Source organism: Cetorhinus maximus, chromosome 7, assembly GCF_964194155.1.
Source record: "Cetorhinus maximus chromosome 7, sCetMax3.hap1.1, whole genome shotgun sequence".
NCBI lineage: Eukaryota > Metazoa > Chordata > Chondrichthyes > Lamniformes > Cetorhinidae > Cetorhinus > Cetorhinus maximus.
The window spans coordinates 110,126,780-110,146,349 of NC_135885.1; the positions used below are offsets into that span (position 1 = coordinate 110,126,780).

The following is a 19,570-nucleotide window of genomic DNA, read 5'->3' on the forward strand; positions in this document are numbered from 1 at the left end:
CATTTTTATCCTTTTAGAATTTCAATCATGCGATGGGTATGCCTTTCCAATTCCCCCACCACATCTTGCAAATGAACAGTCATAATTTGATAAAAACAAAAAACTGCAGATGCTGGAAATCCAAAACAAAAATAAAAATACCTGGAAAAACTCAGCAGGTCTGACAGCATCTGCGGAGAGGAACACAGTTAACGTTTCGAGTCCGTATGACTCTTCAATAGAACTAAGGAAAAATAGAAAAGAGGTGAAATATAAGCTGGTTTAAGGGGGGGTGGTGGGACAAGTAGAGCTGGAAAGAAAGCCAGAGATAGGTGGAGATAACCAAAGATGTCACAGACTAAAGGACAAAGAAGTGTTGAAGGTGGTGATATTATCTAAGGAATGTGCTAATAGGTGACATTAAGGGTGGAAAGCAGGACAAGCAAAGTACAGATAGCCCTAGTGGGGGTGGGGTGGGGGGAAGGGATCGAAATAGGCTAAAAGGCAAAGATAAAACAATGGATGGAAATACATTTAAAAATAATGGAAATAGGTGGGAAAAGAAAAATCTATATAAATTATTGGAAAAAAGGGGGGTCGGAAAGGTGGTGGGGATGAGGAAGAGAGTTCATGATCTAAAATTGTTGAACTCAATATTCAGTCCGGAAGGCTGTAAAGTGCCTAGTCGGAAGATGAGGTGCTGTTCCTCCAGTTTGCGTTGAGCTTCACTGGAACAATGCAGCAGGCCAAGGACGGACATGTGGGCATGAGAGCAGGGTGGAGTGTTGAAATGACAAGCGACAGGGAGGTCTGGGTCATGCTTGCGGACAGACCGAAGGTGTTCTGCAAAGCGGTCACCCAGTCTGCGTTTGGTCTCTCCAATGTAGAGGAAACCGCATTGGGAGCAGTGAATGCAGTAGACTAAGTTGAGGGAAGTGCAAGTGAAATGCTGCTTCACTTGAAAGGAGTGTTTGGGCCCTTGGACGGTGAGGAGAGGGGAAGTAAAGGAGCAGGTGTTGCACCTTCTGCAGTCATAATTTGATCTTCCTCTAATTGATCCTGTTCCACATCATTCATTTCATTCAAAACCTTCCCTAACCTATCTCTAACAGTTATTACCTATTCATCTAAAGTGGCTGAATCTAAACTATTTACAAATGATGTCCCAGTGTTAAATATGGTTGCCGTGTCATTAGTCAAGCTAAGTCGTATCTGCCTGTGCAAGTGAGAATTTGTTTGATTCCCTGAATCCTCATTCGGACTAGCACGTTCATCCTCATCAATCGCAGTGCCAGTATGTTCCCAACTTGATGCAGCATTCAATTCTGCAATTCTTGTGTTTGACGTTTACACCATGGGGGTAGCCCCAAGTCCGCTAAATTACTCATTATTGGCACTACCTCGTGATGCACATCATAATACTGTACCACTCATGTGGGAATGACAACCAGATCAATCTTTAGTCCCGGTGTATGGCGAAGGCATCCTATAGCCTTTGGATTAATCTTGATCTTATTAGCAAAGAGAGTGAGCTTCCTTGTGGCCTTTAAAGTTACAATAGGAACATTTGCCCCTTTTCCTCGTGCACAGACCTGAGGAGTCCATATATCGTCCTTACTAGGGTGGTCCCATGCAACGCTGCGTGGGTACACTTCTCCCATCCCAACAATGACAAAGACACCCCTTTCACAGCTACCATTCCCATACCATCTTGTCTGAAGCCGGGACCTGCCCCAGGCCTCGCCTCCTGTACACATTTAGTCTTCCTCATCATGTTCCCTCTACCACCGAGGCCAACACCGCCTGACTTACATTTGGGACTCTGACTGAGTAGGAGAAATGTGTGGCTGACACTTGCCTCTTGTCAGCCCAAGCCTAGATATTGTCCAGGTCTTACTTCATTTGGACATGGACTGCTTCAGCATCTGAGGAGTTGCGAATGGTGCTGAACATCGGGCAATCATCAGCAAACATCCCCACTTCTGACCTTATTATGGAAGGAAGGTCATTCATGAAGCAGCTGAAGATGGTTGGGCCTAGGACACTACCCTGAGGAACTCCTACGCTGATGTCCTGCAGCTGAGATGACTGATCTCGAACAACTACAACCATCTTCCTTTGTGCTAGAAATGCCTCCAGCCAGCTGAGAGTTTTCCCCTGATTCCCATTGACTTCAGTTTTGCTAGGGCTCCTTGATCCCACACTCTGTCAAATACGGCCTTGATGTCAAGGGTAGTCACTCTCACCTCACCTCGGGAGTTCAGTTATTTTGTCCTTGTTTGAACCAAGGCTGTAATGAGGTCAGGTGTTAAGTGGCCCTGGTGGAACCCAAACTGGGTGTCAATAAGCAGCTTATTGTTAAGCAAGTGCTGCTTGGTAGCACTGTTGATGACTCCTTCCATTACTTTACTGATGATCGAGAGTAGACTGATGGGGTGGTAATTGGCTGGGTTGGATTTGTCCTGCTTTTTGTGGACAGGACATACCTGGGCAATTTTCCACATAGCTGGGTAGATGCCAGTGTTGTAGCTGTACTGGAACAGCTTGGCTAGAGGTGTGGCAAGTTCTGCAGCACAAGTCTTCAGTACTGTTGCTGGAATATTGTCAGGGCCCATAGCCTTTGCAGTATCCAGTGCCTTCAGCCATTTCTTGATATCACGAGTGAATCGAATTGGCTGAAGACTGGCATCTGTGAAGCTAGGGAGCTCCAGAGATGGATCATCCACTTGGCACTTCTGGCTGAAGATTGTAGCAAATGCTTTAGCCTTATCTTTTGCACTGCTGTGCTGGGCTCCTGCATCTCTGAGGATGGGGATATTTGTGGAGCCACCTCCTCCAGTTGTTTACTTGTCCGCCAACACTCACGACTGAATATGGCAGGACTGCAGGGCTTGGATCTGATCCGTTGGTTGTGGGACCACTTAACTCTGACTATCACTTGCTGCCTCTGCTTTTTGGCATATAGTCCTGTGTTATAGCTTCACCAGGTTGACACTTCACTTTTAGGTATGCCTGGTGCTACTCATGGCATGCCCTCCTGCACTCTTCCTTGAACCAGGGTTGATCCCTTGGCTTGATGGTAATTGTAGGGTGGGGGATATGCCAGGCCATGAGGTTACAGATTATGTTTGAATACAATTCTGCTGCTGCCGATGACCCATAGCGCCGCATGGATGCCCAGACTTGAGTTGCTAGATCTGGTCCAAATCTATACCATTTAGCACAGTGGTAGTGCCACACAACATGATGGAGGGTATCCTCAGTGTGAAGTTGGGACTTCGTCTCCACAATGACTGTGTGGTGGTCACTCCTACCGACACTGTCATGGACAGATACATCTGCGACAGGTAGGTTGGTGAGGATGATATCAAGTATGTTTTTCTCTCTTGCTGGTTCCCTCACCACCTGCCGCAGACCCAGTCCAGTAGCTATGTCCTTTAGGGTGCGCACCCGCCGAACTGAAAACCTGAATGACGCGCGGTGACGTGTCGGGACACATGCCTGATGTCACCGCATGTCATTTTACGCCTTGGCGAGCGGGCCCCGACCCTGCTCGCTGAGCTGAAGATTCTGCCCATAGAAACCCTGTGATGGTGAGGATCAGAATTATTTGCTATATAGACCGAACAAGCTTTACAGTGACTGACCAAATCACACTTCCTGGTTGCAGCCCCAATGTCCTTGGGAGCTGTGGCTTTATACCCCTTTCTGACCCCTGTCTCTCGGCATACAAGGTATTGTCTTAATTCGAGTCATCTGATTAGATTATCATCCTCACCCTGGCCATGCAAAGACAACCTGCATGTGGTCATTCCCTGCTCTCAGCAGGAGGGTGTCTCCAGATACCTGCCAGTAGTGGATGTGATTTCTATGCCTTGGTCAAAAGCTATTCACACATACCTGAGAGACCATTGTCTAGGTCAGTTTCTGTAATCAGGGTTAACATTTCTAGTCCATATGACTCTTTCATACGGAATTGAAACCTTAACTCTGTTTCTTTCTCCACAGATACTGCCAGACCTGCTGAGTTTTTCCTGCATTTTCTATTTTTATTTCAGATTTCAAGCATCCGCAGTATTTTGCTTGTACCTTAATCAGGGTGTCTGATGGTTAGCCACTGCCCCAGTGGCATGTCCTGACATATCTGTGTGCGTGTATAACCTTGTCCAGTCTTTATTTCTTCAAAAAAGTTCCATATAGGCCTCAGAGTTGATGTCTTTGGTCAAAAATCTTCTCCCTTCATCCGGTGTCCTCCTCACTCCATGTTCCTACCACCCGTTTCTGAGCTCAGGACGTTGATCCACCATACAGTTGATTACATTTTGACACAAGTAAAAGATAATACATATTAAAAAGAAACAAAGGGAGGCCTTACAGCATCACAGAAATACACAAAATAATAAAATGATTTACGGGATCTTAAGATCTTAAAGACCTATTAAGATCTTAAAATCCAAGTGCTCGTTGGCAAAATCACCTGAAAACATGTATGTTGACAACACCCAGCTCTACCTCACCATCTCAACCTCTCCACTGCCTAATTTGACACGTTTATGCTCTGACAGCCAGTGTTGAATGAGCAAATATGTCCTCCAATTAAATAGTGGGAAGCCTACCACAAATCCCTTTTCCTAACCACTGACTCCATTCCCTTCCTGACCATAGTCTCAGACTGAACCAGATTGTTCGCAACCTTGGCATCAAATTTGACCTCCCACTCCCTCCTCCATCCCGACCTTCTCATCTCCTCTCCCACCATGCGCCACTCCCCCCCACCCGCCAACAACCATTCCTTCCTTCTTCACCCCAACTCACTTTGTTGGACAACCTTGAACATGTAAGTGTACAAGTCAAGCTTCTTTCAAGCTTCTTTGAAACAACAGTCTTTATAATATGTACATGATAGCAGTACATGGCTACTGAAGGAAGCTTATCTTCTGCTTTTAATATCTTAGTATCATCTTCAAGAAATACTTGTGGAAGAAAATAATTATTTGGGATGATATCAATTAGGAGTGATTAACGAAACTGGAGGAACAGCACCTCATCTTCCGACTAGGCACTTTACAGCCTTCCGGGCTGAATATTGAATTCAACAACTTTAGATCTTAAACTCCCTCCCCCCATCCCCACCCCGTTTCTTCCCCCTCCCTTTTGTTTTTTTCAATAATTTATATAGATTTTTCTTGTCCCACCTATTTCCATTATTTTTAAATCTACAACTAATACCTTGTCAATCTTTCCACCCCACCCCCACTAGAGCTGTACCTTGAGTGTCCTGCCATCCATTCTTAATTAGCACATTCTCTTAGATAATATCACCACCTTCAACACCTCTTTGATCTTTTTGTCTGTGACATCTTTTGATTCTCTGCTCCTATCACTGCTTGCTTGTCCCTACAACCACCTCACCCTCAACTTCTCTCCCCCCACCCCACCCCCCACCTTAAACCAGCTTATATTTCACCCCTCTCCTAACTACACTCAGTTCTGTTGAAGGGTCATTGGACTCAAAACGTCAACTCTTTTCTTCTCCACCGATGCTGCCAGACCTGCTGAGTTTTTCCAGGTAATTCTGTTTTTGTTTTTGTAAAGAATATCATTGGTGGCTAGTGTAATAAACAAGGCACAAGGGTCCATTAACCATAGTATAGAGGAATATTTAGGCATAGAAGACATTAATAAAACTGCTCCTCAAAGGATTCAAGAAAAGTTAGGTCAGGAGATCTTGTTTGAGGGATGTGTCTTTTGAAGTGAATTTCCATGACTGTTTATGTGAACAGTCTTTTTCAAGAATTTGAGAACAGGTGTCAATGTATCAGTAATCACATTGCATAGCAATTATCTTGTTAAAGACAATTAAACTAAACTAGCTAAAACAGGTGATGGGCATTGATTCTTCCATATAAATAGATACAGGTGGAACACTCTGGGCAGAATTTTCTGCTCATCGGGTGGGCGCCCGAACGAGCGTAAAATGACGCACGATGACGTCGGGCGAGCGTCCCGATGTCATTGCGCACTCGCACGATATTTCAGTCAACGAGTGAGTGCAGAAGTTGGCAGTGTGCCCGCTGACAATTAACAGGCTTACTAAGGCCATTAAAAATCTAATTGAAATAAATTTTTTGCTGCCTGTCCAACCTTACGGTTGGTGGGCAGGTGAAAAGGTCAAGCGGCTTTTTCAGTTTTTGCGAAACCTCATCCACAAGCAGGATGAGGTTTCGATCCGTCATTAAAAAAAAATGTAAAATTTTCATACTGATTTCTAACATGAGGGGACATGTTTTATTATCATTTTAAAATTCTTTTTAAAATTTTTTTTATATCTTCAGCTCCCTAAGGCAGCCCTGTGCCTCAGGGAGCTGTTTCTGCGTGCACTTGCGTGCATGTGCGAAGTTCCCTGCTCACTGTCCTACCCCACCACACAGGCAGCACTGAGCACTGCAGCATGCGTTTCTTGCTGGACAGGCCTTAATTGGCCAGCGTGAAAACACGGCCGCTGCCCGATCGCGGGTGGCAGTCGGCTTCCCGACCGCTCTCGCTTGCCCCCGCCAAGCCCGCCCGACGAGGGCAGAATCCTGGCCTCTGTGTGGATGCTACTAGGAAGTCTGTGGTACTAAGGAGCTGTACAGAGAATAAACCAGCTTGAAGTGAAAAATACAGCCTTGGATTCATTCTTCCACCACAAGCATTTATTGTGAGTCACATGGTAGCAGAGGATGAACGTTAAGCTTTGGTGATTGATTGTTGTATATGACGCTTTTTGCCTCAATCCTCTGAGGGAAAAGAAGTGTGCTGTTGCTGGCAATTTAAGTTACGGAATGGCAGAAGGATGGTGCAAAATCACAAGTTTTGACTATCCACCAATTTTTTCTGACTCTGAACCTTATCAGCAATGGAAGGCTGAAGTTGGGATGTGGACCCTGGTTACTTTCACACCCCGAAAAAAGCAAGGTATGGCATTGACATTATCATTACCAGCCAAAAGTAGGATAAGGAGTATTTTCAGAATGGAAAGTGGATGATTTGGAACATGAAGAGGGACTGAACCTTCTGTTACAATTTTTGGAAAAGTTTTACAAAAGGGATGAGTTATTGGAAGTGTATGAAGCTTGGACGATCTTTGATAGGTTTAGGAAATCAGATGATCAGTCCATGGGAGAATATATCATGGATTTTAATAAATGGTACAGGAGACTACAGACATTTGAACTTGAAATTCCGGAATCGGTATTGGTGTTTAAATTACTGCACTGTGCTTGCATTTCCCACATTGATAGTCTTTTAGTACTAACAGGTTCAATTTTGAGAAAAACAATCTCTCCTAGATCAAATGGTTGCTGCCCTAAAAAATTTCTGGAGAAACAGTTGTCCCCAGCCACTTTCTTAGCAAATACGAACAACTATGCTGTGAAGCAAGGGATGGAGGATTCTATGATAAAAGCAAAAAACTGCGGATGCTGGAAATCCAAACAAAAACAAAAATACCTGGAAAAACTCAGCAGATCTGACAGCATCTGCGGATAGGAACACAGTTAACGTTTCGAGTCCGAATGACCCTTCAACAGAACAAAGTAAAAATAGAAGAGAGGTGAAATATAAGCTGGTTTAAGGGGAGGGTGGGACAAGAAGAGCTGGATAGAGGGCCAGTGATAGGTGGAGATAACCAAAAGATGTCACAGACAAAAGGACAAACAGTTGTTGAAGGTGGTGATATTATCTAAGGAATGTGCTAATAGGTGACATTAAGGGTGGAAAGCAGGACGAGCAAGGTACAGATAGCCCTAGTGAGGGTGGGGTGGGGGGAAGGGATCGAAATAGGCTAAAAGGCAAAGATAAAACAATGGAGGAACAGCACCTCATCTTCCGACTAAGCACTTTACAGCCTTCCGGACTGAATATTGAGTTCAACAATTTTAGATCATGAACTCTCTCCTCCATCCCCACCCCCTTTCCGATTTTCCCCCTTTTTGTTTTTTTCCAATAATTTATATAGATGTTTCTTTTCCCACCTACTTCCATTATTTTTAAGTGTACTTCCATCCATTGTTTTATCTCTACCTTTTAGCCTATTTCGATCCCTTCCCACCACCCCTCCTCCACTAGGGCTATCTGTACCTTGCTGATCCTACTTTCTACCCTTAATTAGCACATTCCTTTAGATAATATCACCGCCTTCAACACCTCTTTGACCTTTTGTCTGTGACATCTTTTGGCTATCTCCACCTATCACTGGCTCTCTTTCCAGCTCTTCCTGTCTCACCTCCCCCTTAAACCAGCTTATATTTCACCTCTCTACTATTTTTAATTTGTTCTGTTGAAGGGTCATTCGGACTCGAAACGTTAACTGTGCTCCTTTCCGCAGATGCTGCCAGACCTGCTGAGTTTTTCCAGGTATTTTTGTTTTTGTTATGGAGGATTCTATGGTGCCCAAATTTCAAGGATGACCAAATATTAGAGAAAGATTCCAATACAAAGACGGGTTAATGACAGGGGGTCTGAAAACCATTGTAACCCTAGCCAATTTGAGAGTCGGGACAAAAAGCCTGTCTGGGATGGTAACCGTGGGCATTTAAACTCAAAATAATGCCTTGGGAAAGGTTAATCGATGTTTTCAGTGTGATTCCCAGTATCATTATGCAATGAACTGCCCATTGTGAAAGAATCGCGTTTTTGAAGTGACCCACAAGATGGATTCTTCTGAGACTGAAAATGATGATGGTGACTGCTATAATGGAATTGTATTGGTCACTGAGAGTTTGAATCCAGTGCTGAGTATCTTGATGGTCAATTCCTTCAACTGTGCAGTTCTGGACAGTGGTTGCACTTGTGGTATGGACTGGCTTAACTGCGATCTGACTCTCTTGTTGAGAAAGACCGGCGGAAGGTCAAGGAGTATGAAAGCTCTACCTGGGTTAGGTTTGGAGATGATAACACATTAGCATCCTTCAAATTGGTGGTCCTCCCTTGTACGATAGCAGGGAGCAGTCTGTTTATCAGTACTTACATGGTTTCTAGTGAGATATCGCTATTGTTAAGTCAATCTGTGGGGAATATGCTGGGAATATGACTTTGGTGGACAAAAAGAGGATAATTTGGAAGTTACATAGACAGTTTGCACATTCGGTGCCACAGAAACTGAAGACTACTTCAAGATGCGGAGTGGTTGATAAAGGATGCAATGCCCTTATTGAGCAAATCACTGCTTAGTGTGAAATTTGTCTTAAATATTGTAAGACACCATCACATCTTGTTGTGAGCTTGCCACTAGCCAGGGAGTTTAACGACGCCATGATAATGGACTTAAAGGTTTGGGACAAGGATAGGGATTTTTTTTTAGTACACCGCATAGATATGGCAACCAGATTTAGTCTATCCACTGTAGTACATCGTAAAGACAAAAGGACCATTGCTGATAAGGTCATGGAGAAACGGGTAGGAACAGGATTAGGAACACCAACAAGTTCCTGACAGATAATGGTGGGGAATTGGCCAATGAGGAATTTTGAGATGTGCGACAATTTGAACATCATAGTTCTGCACACTGCAGCTGAGAGCCTGTTTAGTAATGGTGTTTGCAGAAGAAACCATGTGGTAATAGATGACATGTTACATAAAATATTGGCTGATCAACCAGATTGCAAACAGCATTAGCATGGGTGGTGCACGCAAAGAACTCTTTTCAAATGGTTGGGGGGTACAGTCCATACCAGTTGGTGTACGGAAGAAATCCAAAGTTGCCTTCGGTGTTGTCAGATGCTCCCCCTGCTCTAGAAGGGACTAGCATTAGCTCCACCTTTTCTGCTCATCTGAACACTTTGCATGCGGGCAGAAAAGCTTTAATTAAAGCTGAGGTTTTGGAGAAAATTTGGCGAGCCCTACATCACCGCATAAGACCAATGGGAATATAGTTTAGGCAAGGAGACATGGTACATTATAAAAGGGAAGGCCGGAAAGAGTGGAAAGGACCTGGCAAGGTTATGGGGAGTGATGGAAAACTAGTAATTGTGCAACACGGCAATCAAACTGTTAGGGTACATTCTTCACAGTTAATTGGTACTGACTATACCTTTACAGGTTCTGAACAGGACATAGAAAGTGAGGAGGCACCATTCGCTTTACATATACACACACATTGAGCAGTTATGAGGAGCAGACTACGGCAGATACAGGGTCGACTGATGATGAACAAAGTAATACTGAGGTACAAGATAATGCTATTTGTCCAAAAGGGCAACTACCCAAAGTAGGAACAAAGGTAACATACATGCCAGAAGGGACCAGTGTGTGGAGGGATGCCAGTATCATAGGAAGAGCAGGAAAGGCCATTGGTAAATACAAGCATTTGCTAAATGTGCAGGATGAAGGACAAGAGACAAGACCTATCGATTGGCAAACCGAGGTAAAGATGTGGAAACCCAGAAAGTGCAGTATGAGTCCTGTCAGTGGACTAGAAAGTGGCTGTCCAAAAAATTCGGACTGCAAACGGGGTTCTGCTCGCATGGGAGAAGGATCATATTGTAGTAGTCCAGAAAGAGAGGAATATGAGTAGAGGCCGTAACTTAACAAGAATGAGGATTAGAGAGCAAGCTAGGAATGTCAGTAGAAGTAGAAGTCCTTATGACCGAGAGATTTTAGTAACTGCTAATAAATTGGAAAATAGGCTGATAAAGGAAGCCAAATGGAAAGAGTTGGAAAGTTGGAAGAAATTTGGTGTATATACTGAATTACCTGACAGGGGACAGCCAGCCTTATCACACAGGTATGACACAGGACCTGTATAGAAAAGGTACTCCCACATGGTACGTATAAGGCTAAAATGAGATTAGTAGCCTGAGGCTTTGAAGAGAGACCCGGGGATCAAAATGTCAGAATGGACTCACCTACCGTGGGGAAAGTGAGTTTGAAGATTTTTTCGCTATTTTAGCATCCTGTTCCTGGGAGTGCAAATCGATTGACATAAAGGCTGCGTTTTTAAAGGGGGAAAAGTTTCAAATGTAAATTTTTTTTTTGAAACCACCAAAGAAGCCGGTGACGTCGAAGGAAAGCTGTGGAAATTGAGCAAGTGTGTTTATAAATTGAATGATGCGTCAAGAGTATGGTATTTTTCCATGAGGTCTGTCCTGTTGAAAACAGGTTGCATTCAGTTAAAGGCAGAACCCGCGATGTTCTACTGGTACCATAAGGAAAAACTAGCAGGAACCTTTGTCATGCATGTTGATGATTTCCTGTGGGGAGGCTCTGTAGAATTTGAGAAATGGGTAATCGAGAAGATAAAGAAGGAATTCAGGTCGGAAATCAGGCTTCAGGGGCTTTTAAATACCGAGTAAGTCAGGAGCGATTGAATCAACAATCTTATCTAGAAAATGTTGATCATATCCCAATAAGTCGGGTTAGAATCTCACACAAAGAGGATCCTATTACCAAGAAGATACAGAACAGTTGAGAAGTTTGATTGGGCAGTTGAACTGGTGGTGCACTCAGACTAGACCTAATGCTAGTTATGACGTATTGGAGCTGAGCACTATGATAAAAAATGCTATAATGAAACATGCTACAGTTGAGGAAGTTCTGACAGCAAATAAAACATTAAAAAATTAAATTCAGAAAGATGCACACTCAAGTTTCCAGCCTTGGGTGGAGCAGAAGATATGAGGTTGGTCATTTTTAGAGATGCTTCACATGCTAATCTTCCAGATAGGTATTCTAGCACAGCAGGATTGATCATATTTTTGTTGGAAAGAATGATAAATGTTACCTGTTGGCTTGGGAGGCCAAGAAAATTAAAAGGGTAGTGAAAAGCACCTTAGCAGCTGAAACACTGGCATTAGTAGAAGCAACAGATAGGGGGTTTACTTATCCAATATACTGACAAATATATAAGGGGCAATGTGAGAAAAGTTTGCCCATAGGTAGTTAAGCTGACAACCAGTCTCTTTGGGATAATGTTCATTCGGTGAAAAGTGTAGCTGAGAAGAGGCTAAGACTAGACCTGGCCAGCATAAAATAAATGTTAGGGAGAAGAGCGAGAGAAGGTACAATGGGTTAACGCAAGTTATCAACTATTAGACTCTTTTACAAAAAGAAATGCCTGCTCTGAGAAATTACTAAATGTTTTGGAAGAGGGGCATCTTATGTTATGATGATGAAATGAAAAAGAACTTTTTTTTGCTTTGTAAATGTTTATATATATATATATATATTTAGTAAAGGAAATATGGGATCTATAAATGTGAAAATGCGTGACTTTCCTTCTGTTTGTTTCGAAAAGAATGTTAATTTTTCAAAGCTTTAGTTAAAGGAAAGGAGGGCCATCTGTCAATGTATCAGTAATCACATTGCATGGCAATTATCTTGTTAAAGACAATTGCTAGTTAAAACACGTGATGGGCATTGATTCTCCCATCTAAACAGTACAAATAGATAGAGCTGGAACACTGTGTGGAAGCTACTAGGAAGTCTGTAGCACTGAGGAGCTGTATAGAGAATAAACCAGCTTGAAATGAAAAAAACAGATTTGGATTCATTCTTCCACCACAAGCATTTATTGTGACAACGGGTACATCATGAAGTCTTATCTGTGATATGTACCTTTGATATAGATAGACTAAAATGTACAAATGAGCATGTTTTCAAAAGTAATTTGGAGGACACAAAAGATAAAGAAACTGACCACCCATGCTGTACAATAAAATCTGCTCTATCTACTCCACCGTCAGGTGCCTTGTGCTCACTCAAAGCAAACCATTGTGAACCATAGAATAGAAGGAAGGAGATTGACTGACTAACAGCCTCCTTCTCTTTCCACCACGACCTTCTCCTTCCCACACGCTCCTCCTTCCTGCCAGCCCCCGCTGCACACACTTCACTCCCCTCTCTGCCTATCCCTCTGTGTAACTGCTATGTTGTTCTTTGAACAGGCACCTATATCCTGATTTAAAAGACCAGCTGAAGGAGTTAAGAAAGCATCTTATTGAAAGCACTAATGACATGGCGCCATTGAAAGTGTGGGAGCTTCAAGGTATTCTTTACAATTTCTGTCAGTGTTTTTTTCAGTTGGACATTTATGAATTACAGCTATATGAAAAGTGCTGATATATGACATATTTTGTTACATAAACAAAGTAAAAGCCATTTTTTAAAATCAAGTACATTTCACAAATGTAGTGTTGCAATCTATGATTCAATACTTTGCTACCAGGATGTAAATTATGATACAATAATCATTTTGGTGACTGCCTTTTGAAAATACAAAGGCTTCATTTCATAATTGTCTAATAGGCTGACGAGATCTCCAAATTAAGGTAATGTATATTGATCCTTTTAGACCTCTGCATATTTCAGTTAATTTTTGATGGAATAATTAAAAGAGAATTAGCTTACTATGAAAAGGCTCCTTAAACTTATGAAGCAGATTAATAGAATATTATTTTGTGTATCTTTCAGCTTGCAGTCTTTCACAAAATTGAATTTTAAGTCAAATTGTACATCACTAAAGGATTTTGTCTCTTTATCCAGAAAGATGAAGCAGTGCAATCTCTTCTAAGTTATTTTGTTACTGGGTGTTACTGAAATTCTCAAAGGGTTAATGCTCCTATGAAATCCATGTAACACTGGATTAGTTACCTAGGTATTATCACTATCATTTGCAGTCCAGTGATGCAGCATATTGCTGTTTCAACATATTGCATTATGGAACAAAAACAAAAAATGCTGGAAATACTCAGCCCTTGCGGTATCTGTGGAGAGAGAAACAGAGGTAACGTTTAAGGTCAATGACCAATCATCAGAACTGGAATAAACTAGAAATGAGATAGATATGCCAACTTCAATGGGATAAGAATGAATTTGGGCCAGATAACAGTTGGCAGGAAAAACGATGACTGAACAATGGGCCTCCTTTAAATAAGAGAGGGCTCAGGCACAGTCAAGGTATATTCCCACAAAGGGGAAAGGTAGGCCAAACAAATCCAGAGCTTCCTGCATGATGGAAGAGATAGAGGTTAATATGAAGAAGAAAAAGTGTGCTTATGACAGAGTTAAGTGGATACCGAGAAAGCATAAAGTGAAGGTTTCCAAGGGGAAATGAGAAAGCAATTAAAAGAAGCTAAGGAAAAGAATGAAAAGAGACTGGCAGCTAACATAAAAGGGAATCCCAAAGTCTTCTGTAGGCATAAAAATAGTAAAGGGTGGTAGAAGGAAGAATGGAGCTGATTCGGGACCAAAGAAGGGATTTACACATGGCAAAAGGGTTGATGAGGGCAATGCTGTTGATGTGGTGTACATGGATTTCCAGAAGGCATTTGATACAGTGCTGCACAACAGACTAGTGAGCAATGTTATAGCTCATGGAATAAAAGGGACAGTAGCAACATGGATAAGAATTTGGCTGGGTGACAAGAAACAGAGTAGTGGTTATTAGATGTTTTTCTGACTGAAGGAGGGTTAGTAGTGGAGTTCCACGAGGGTCAGTGTTGGGACTCTTGATTTTCCTGATATTAATGACCTAGACCTTGATGTACAGGGCACAATTTCAAAATTTGCGGATGATACAAAATTTGGAAGTATTGTGAATGGTGGTGAGGATAGTGTAGAACTTCAGAAAGGACATAGACAGGTTGGTGGAATGGGCAGACAAGTAGCAGATGAAATTCAATGCGGAAAAGTATGAAGGGATTCACTTTGTTCGGAAAAACATGGAGAGACAATGTAAAATAAGTGTACAACTCTAAAGGGGGTGTAGGAGCAGAGGGATCTGGATGTTTATGTGCATAAGTCATTGAAGGTGGCAGAAGAGTTTGAGAGCGTGGTTAATAAAGCATACAGTATCCTCAGCTTCATTAATAGGGGCATAAGGTACAAGAGCAAGAAGGTTATATTAAACTTGTATAGAATGCTGGTTCGGCCTCGACTAACTGGAGTATTGCGCCCAGTTCTGGGCAGCACACTTTAGGAAAGATGTGAAGGCATTGGAGAGAGTTCAGAAAATATTCACGAGAATGGCTCCAGGATGAGGAACTTCAGTTATGTAGATAGATCGGAGAAGTTCAGGTGGTTTTCCTCAGAGAAGTGAAGGTTGAGTGGAGATTCGATAGTGGTATTCAAAATCATGAGGGGTCTGGATAGAGTAGATAGGAAGCATATTCGTGGAAGAATCAAGAACAAGAGGGCAGAGAATTAAGGTAATTGGCAAACGAAGCAATGGAGACATGAGGAGAAAGTGAGACAGTGAGTGGTTAAGCTCTGAAATGCACTGCCTGAACGTGTGGTGGAAGCACGTTCAAACCAGGCATTCAAGAGGGAATTGGAATATTACCTGAAAAGGAAGAATGTGCAGGAATATTGGGACCAGTCAGTGGAATGGCACTACGGGCAGAATTTCACAGTTGGCGTGCGGGGGTGGGCTCGACACGAATGTACGTAAAATGACGCGCGATGGCGTTGGGCGTGCGTCCCGATGTCGCTGCGTGCCATCGCACTATTTCGGAAGGCGGGCATGCTATGAGTTCGGAGGAGCGCCTGCCATTAATTAACGGGCCAGTTAAGGCCCTTGAGGCAGCAATTGACATCAATTTTGCGCAGCCCGTGCTATTTTAAGGGCGTCACACAGGCGCAACGGGCAGGCAGATAGGCCATGTTTTTAAAAACCTCATCCACGAGCAGGATGAGAGGGGTGAGTGGGCTCGCTAATGTGAGCTGTTAGAACTTTGGTTTTTTACTTACTGCTACTTGCTTGTGTGAACAGGACAACTTCATTTCACTTCAGAGCTGCTTTGACAGAAATAACAGGCTTCAGTTGGAGGAGTCATAACACCTGGGACCTTCCAGGTATCAGACAGCCTTCTCTTACCCTGGGAATGGGGACTGTGGTCCCCACTGGAGGCACCTCCTCTGAGGAGGAAGAGAGGGCCAGAGGGGGGAGGAGGCCAGGAGTCCACATTCAGCCTCCAGTGGAGCCACCTATGAGAGGACAGGCACAGGCACAAGGAGCACAGAGCTAACAGCAAGTCTAAGGTGGAAGGGGCCGCAGAAGATGCCACTATCCTGCTGCCAAGCGGCGATGTAGCTTCCTCAATACATCTGAGGTGCAATGCCGAAGGAGGCTCCGTCTCTCAAGGGAGACAGTGACCTCCATCTGTCAGATGATCGGCCCTGAGATCAGCTCCAACTGTGGACACCCCATGCCAGTGGTGCTGAAGGTCACAGTGGCCCTCAACTTCTATGCCTCCAGTTCTTTCCAGGGGTCAGTGGGTGATCTTTGTGGAGTCTCCCAATCAGCTGTCCACAGTTGTGTCAAGCTAGTGACAGGCGCTCTGTTCAGGCGCGCATTGACTTTCATACACTACCGCATGGACGAGGTCAGGCAGGCAGAGCAAGCCAGAGGCTTTGCTGCGATTGCTGGCTTCCCCCGCATTCAGGCTGCAATCGACTGACTGCACATGTGGCCATCAAGGCACCAGCGGGTGAGCCAGGAGCCTTCGCCAACAGGGAGGGATTCCGCTCCATGAACGTGCAGATAGTGTGTGACCATAGGATGCAGATTCTGTAAGTCTGTGCAAGGTACCCAGGCAGCTGCCATGACGCTTACATCCTGAGACACTCCCAGGTGCCGAGGCTATTCAGTGCTCCGGCCAGGCTGGATGGATGGCTGCTGGGTGACCTGGGCTATCCCCTCAGAAGGTGGCTCATGACGCCTCTCCGCCATCCAAGAACAGAAGCTGAGCAGCGGTACAATAGGACCCACGCCTCCACAAGGGTGGTGGTAGAGAGAACCATCGGTCTTCTCAAGATGCGCTTCCGATGCCTGGACCATTCAGGGGCACATTGCAATTCCCCCAGATCATGTGTCACTGTTAGTGGTTGCATGCTGCGCCCTCCACAATCTGGCGCTGGAAAGGGGGGACACAGTGGAGGAAGAAGATGTTGACGCAGCTGCTCTGGCAGCAGACCATGAGTCCAGTGGTGTAACAACTCTATGATTCTGTAATTCTTTTTAAAACAAGTATAGATTAGGGAAAGCACTAAAGGGACCTGTGATAGGATGGAAGACAGCAGAGATTAAATGTCAAAAAGGATAATGGTGCAAGACAAAAGTCACATAGCGCAAATAAGGAAACAAAAAATGTGTCTGGTGGACATTAAATGGAAAGGCAAAATCATTAGCCATCTAAAAACAAAACCAAAGTACAAAGCAAAATGGACGCAGAGGTTATGATATGAAATTTTTGAGCTCAATATTGAGTCCAGAAGGCTGTTAAGTGCCCAATCGAAAGATGAGTTGCTGTTCCTCAAGCTTATGTTGAACTTGAACGATGTGGAAATCCAAGGAGAGAGAAGTCAAAGTGGGGGTGGACAGAAAATTTAAAAATTAGCTTAAGGACAGAAAACAGTGAGTCATAATAAATGGTTGTCTTTCAGACTGGAGCATGGTAGACAGTGATGTTTCCTAAAGACCATTGCAAGGACCACTGCTTTTATTGATGGTTAACAGTGAGGTTCAGTGTTTTGGGCTACAGGAAGATATAGACGGGATGGTCAAATGGGCAGATAAGTGGCAGATGGAATTTAACCCTGAAAAATGTGAGATGATACACTTTAGAAGGAGTAATTTGACAAGGAAGTACTTAATGAACGGCATGACACTAGGAAATTCTAAGGAACAAAGGGACCTTGGTGTGTGTGTCCATAGATCTCTGAAGGCAGAGGGGCATGTTAGTGGGGTGGTGAAAAATGCAAATGGGACACTTGCTTTTATCAATGGAGGCATAGATTACAAAAGTAGGGAGGTCATGTTGGAGTTGTATAGAACCTTGGTGAGGCCACAGCTGGAGTACTGTGTGCAGTTCTGGTCGCCATATAGGAAGGATGTGATTGCACTGGAGGGGGTGCAGAGGAGATTCACCAGGATGTTGCCTGAGATGAAACATTTAAGTTATGAAGAGAGGTTGGATAGACTTGGGCTGTTTTCGTTGGAGCAGAGAAGACTGAGGGGCGACCTGATCGAGATATACAAGATTATGAGGGGCATGGACAGGGTGGATAGGGAGCAGCTGTTCCCCTTAGTTGAAGGGTCAGTCACAAGGGGGCATAAGTTCAAGGTGAGGGGCAGGAGTTTTAGAGGGGATGTGAGAAAAAACCTTTTTACCCAGAGGGTGGTGACGGTCTGGAATGCACTGCCTGGGAGGGTGGTGGAGGTGGGTTGCCTTACATCCTTTAAGAAGTACCGGGATGAGCTTGGCACGTCATAACATTCAAGGCTATGGGCCAAGTGCTGGTAAATGGAAGTAGGTATGTAAGAGTTAACGGGATTCGAGCAGCGCCATGGCCAACAAAGCAAATCCCCGCGTCTACATGGACATCGCCTCCCGAGGCAACACCCTGGGCCGCATCGTCATGGAGCTCAGGGCTGATGTGGTCCCCAAAACAGCAGAAAATTTCCGTGCGTTGTGCACTGGCGAGAAGGGATTTGGTTACAAGGGCTCGATATTCCACAGAATCATTCCCGGCTTCATGTGCCAGGGTGGTGATTTCACAAAGAACAACGGCAGTGGTGGGAAGTCCATCTACGGTGAAAAGTTTGCTGATGAGAATTTCAAACTGCAGCATCAGGGGCTTGGTACCCTGTCTATGGCCAATGCTGGACCAAATACAAATGGATCCCAGTTCTTTATATGCACTGCAGATACTCCATGGTTGAACGGAAAGCATGTTGTATTTGGTAAAGTTATAGAGGGTGTCGAGGTCGTAAAGAAGATGGAGAACTTGGTAGTGGCAAAATCATTAGTACTGTCAGCATCATTAACTGTGGACAGATGTGAATGGAATTATGATTAAATAAAACTTGATCACTTGCGATTACAAAAAAAAATGGAAGTAGGTATGTAAGTCAGGTGTTTCTCACGTGTCGGTGCAGACTTGATAGGCCGAAGGGCCTCTTCTGCACTGTGATTCTGTGTCATGAATTTCAATGTTCCATTTCTATGTATTATAAATGCAAGCAGGATTGTTCTTATAACACAAATGTATTTTTGAATAAGACTGCCAGATGGGTTGAAATTGTACAAATGTAAACAACATCTACAGTCTTCTTACCCAGTTTTTGTTTTCAGATCTAAGTTTCCAAGCAGCTACTCGCATTGTCTCCACTCCTGTTTATGATGCTTTGAAGTTAATGCAAGACCTTAGTCAGAATTTCCCAACAAAAGCCAGGTATGGAAATGAGTATTATTTATACATTTCAGCCTAAAAGTATGATGTGTTAATGCTTTTAAAAAGAGAAAAGCCTTTTGGAATATATGTTCATCCACAGTGCTGCATAACCAATCAATAATGACATTTCTGTCAATCGAAACTTTTAATATTAGTATCTTGTTTCTAGCACAAATAGAACACAGTGTGAAAACAGATGGTAGCTAAACCTGGTCAGTTAGTTGCATTTCAGCAATCAATCCTAGGAAAATAATTAACAATTTGAAGGATCATAGCAGAATTCTTGTAGCAAGTTAAGCACAGTTGAAATGCTTCTTATTTAGAGAATGTTGTCAGTATTCTGGCAGCCTGTCAGAGTAGGATTTCAGCAATTAGTAAG

The 19,570-nt window shown here is 43.5% G+C and overlaps 1 protein-coding gene and 1 pseudogene across 2 annotated transcripts in view; both read left to right on the plus strand.

Moving 5' to 3' along the window:
• Window positions 1-19,570, plus strand: part of uggt2 (UDP-glucose glycoprotein glucosyltransferase 2) — a 400,098-nt gene that overhangs the window by 97,422 nt on the left and 283,106 nt on the right. For both annotated transcript variants that reach the window (XM_078545909.1, XM_078545910.1), the window contains exons 9-10: window positions 12,903-13,003; window positions 19,092-19,191. In XM_078545909.1, coding sequence (XP_078402035.1) covers window positions 12,903-13,003; window positions 19,092-19,191 — 201 coding nt within the window. The remainder of the gene's footprint in view (window positions 1-12,902; window positions 13,004-19,091; window positions 19,192-19,570) is intronic.
• Window positions 18,280-18,850, plus strand: LOC144682976 (peptidyl-prolyl cis-trans isomerase pseudogene; annotated as a pseudogene).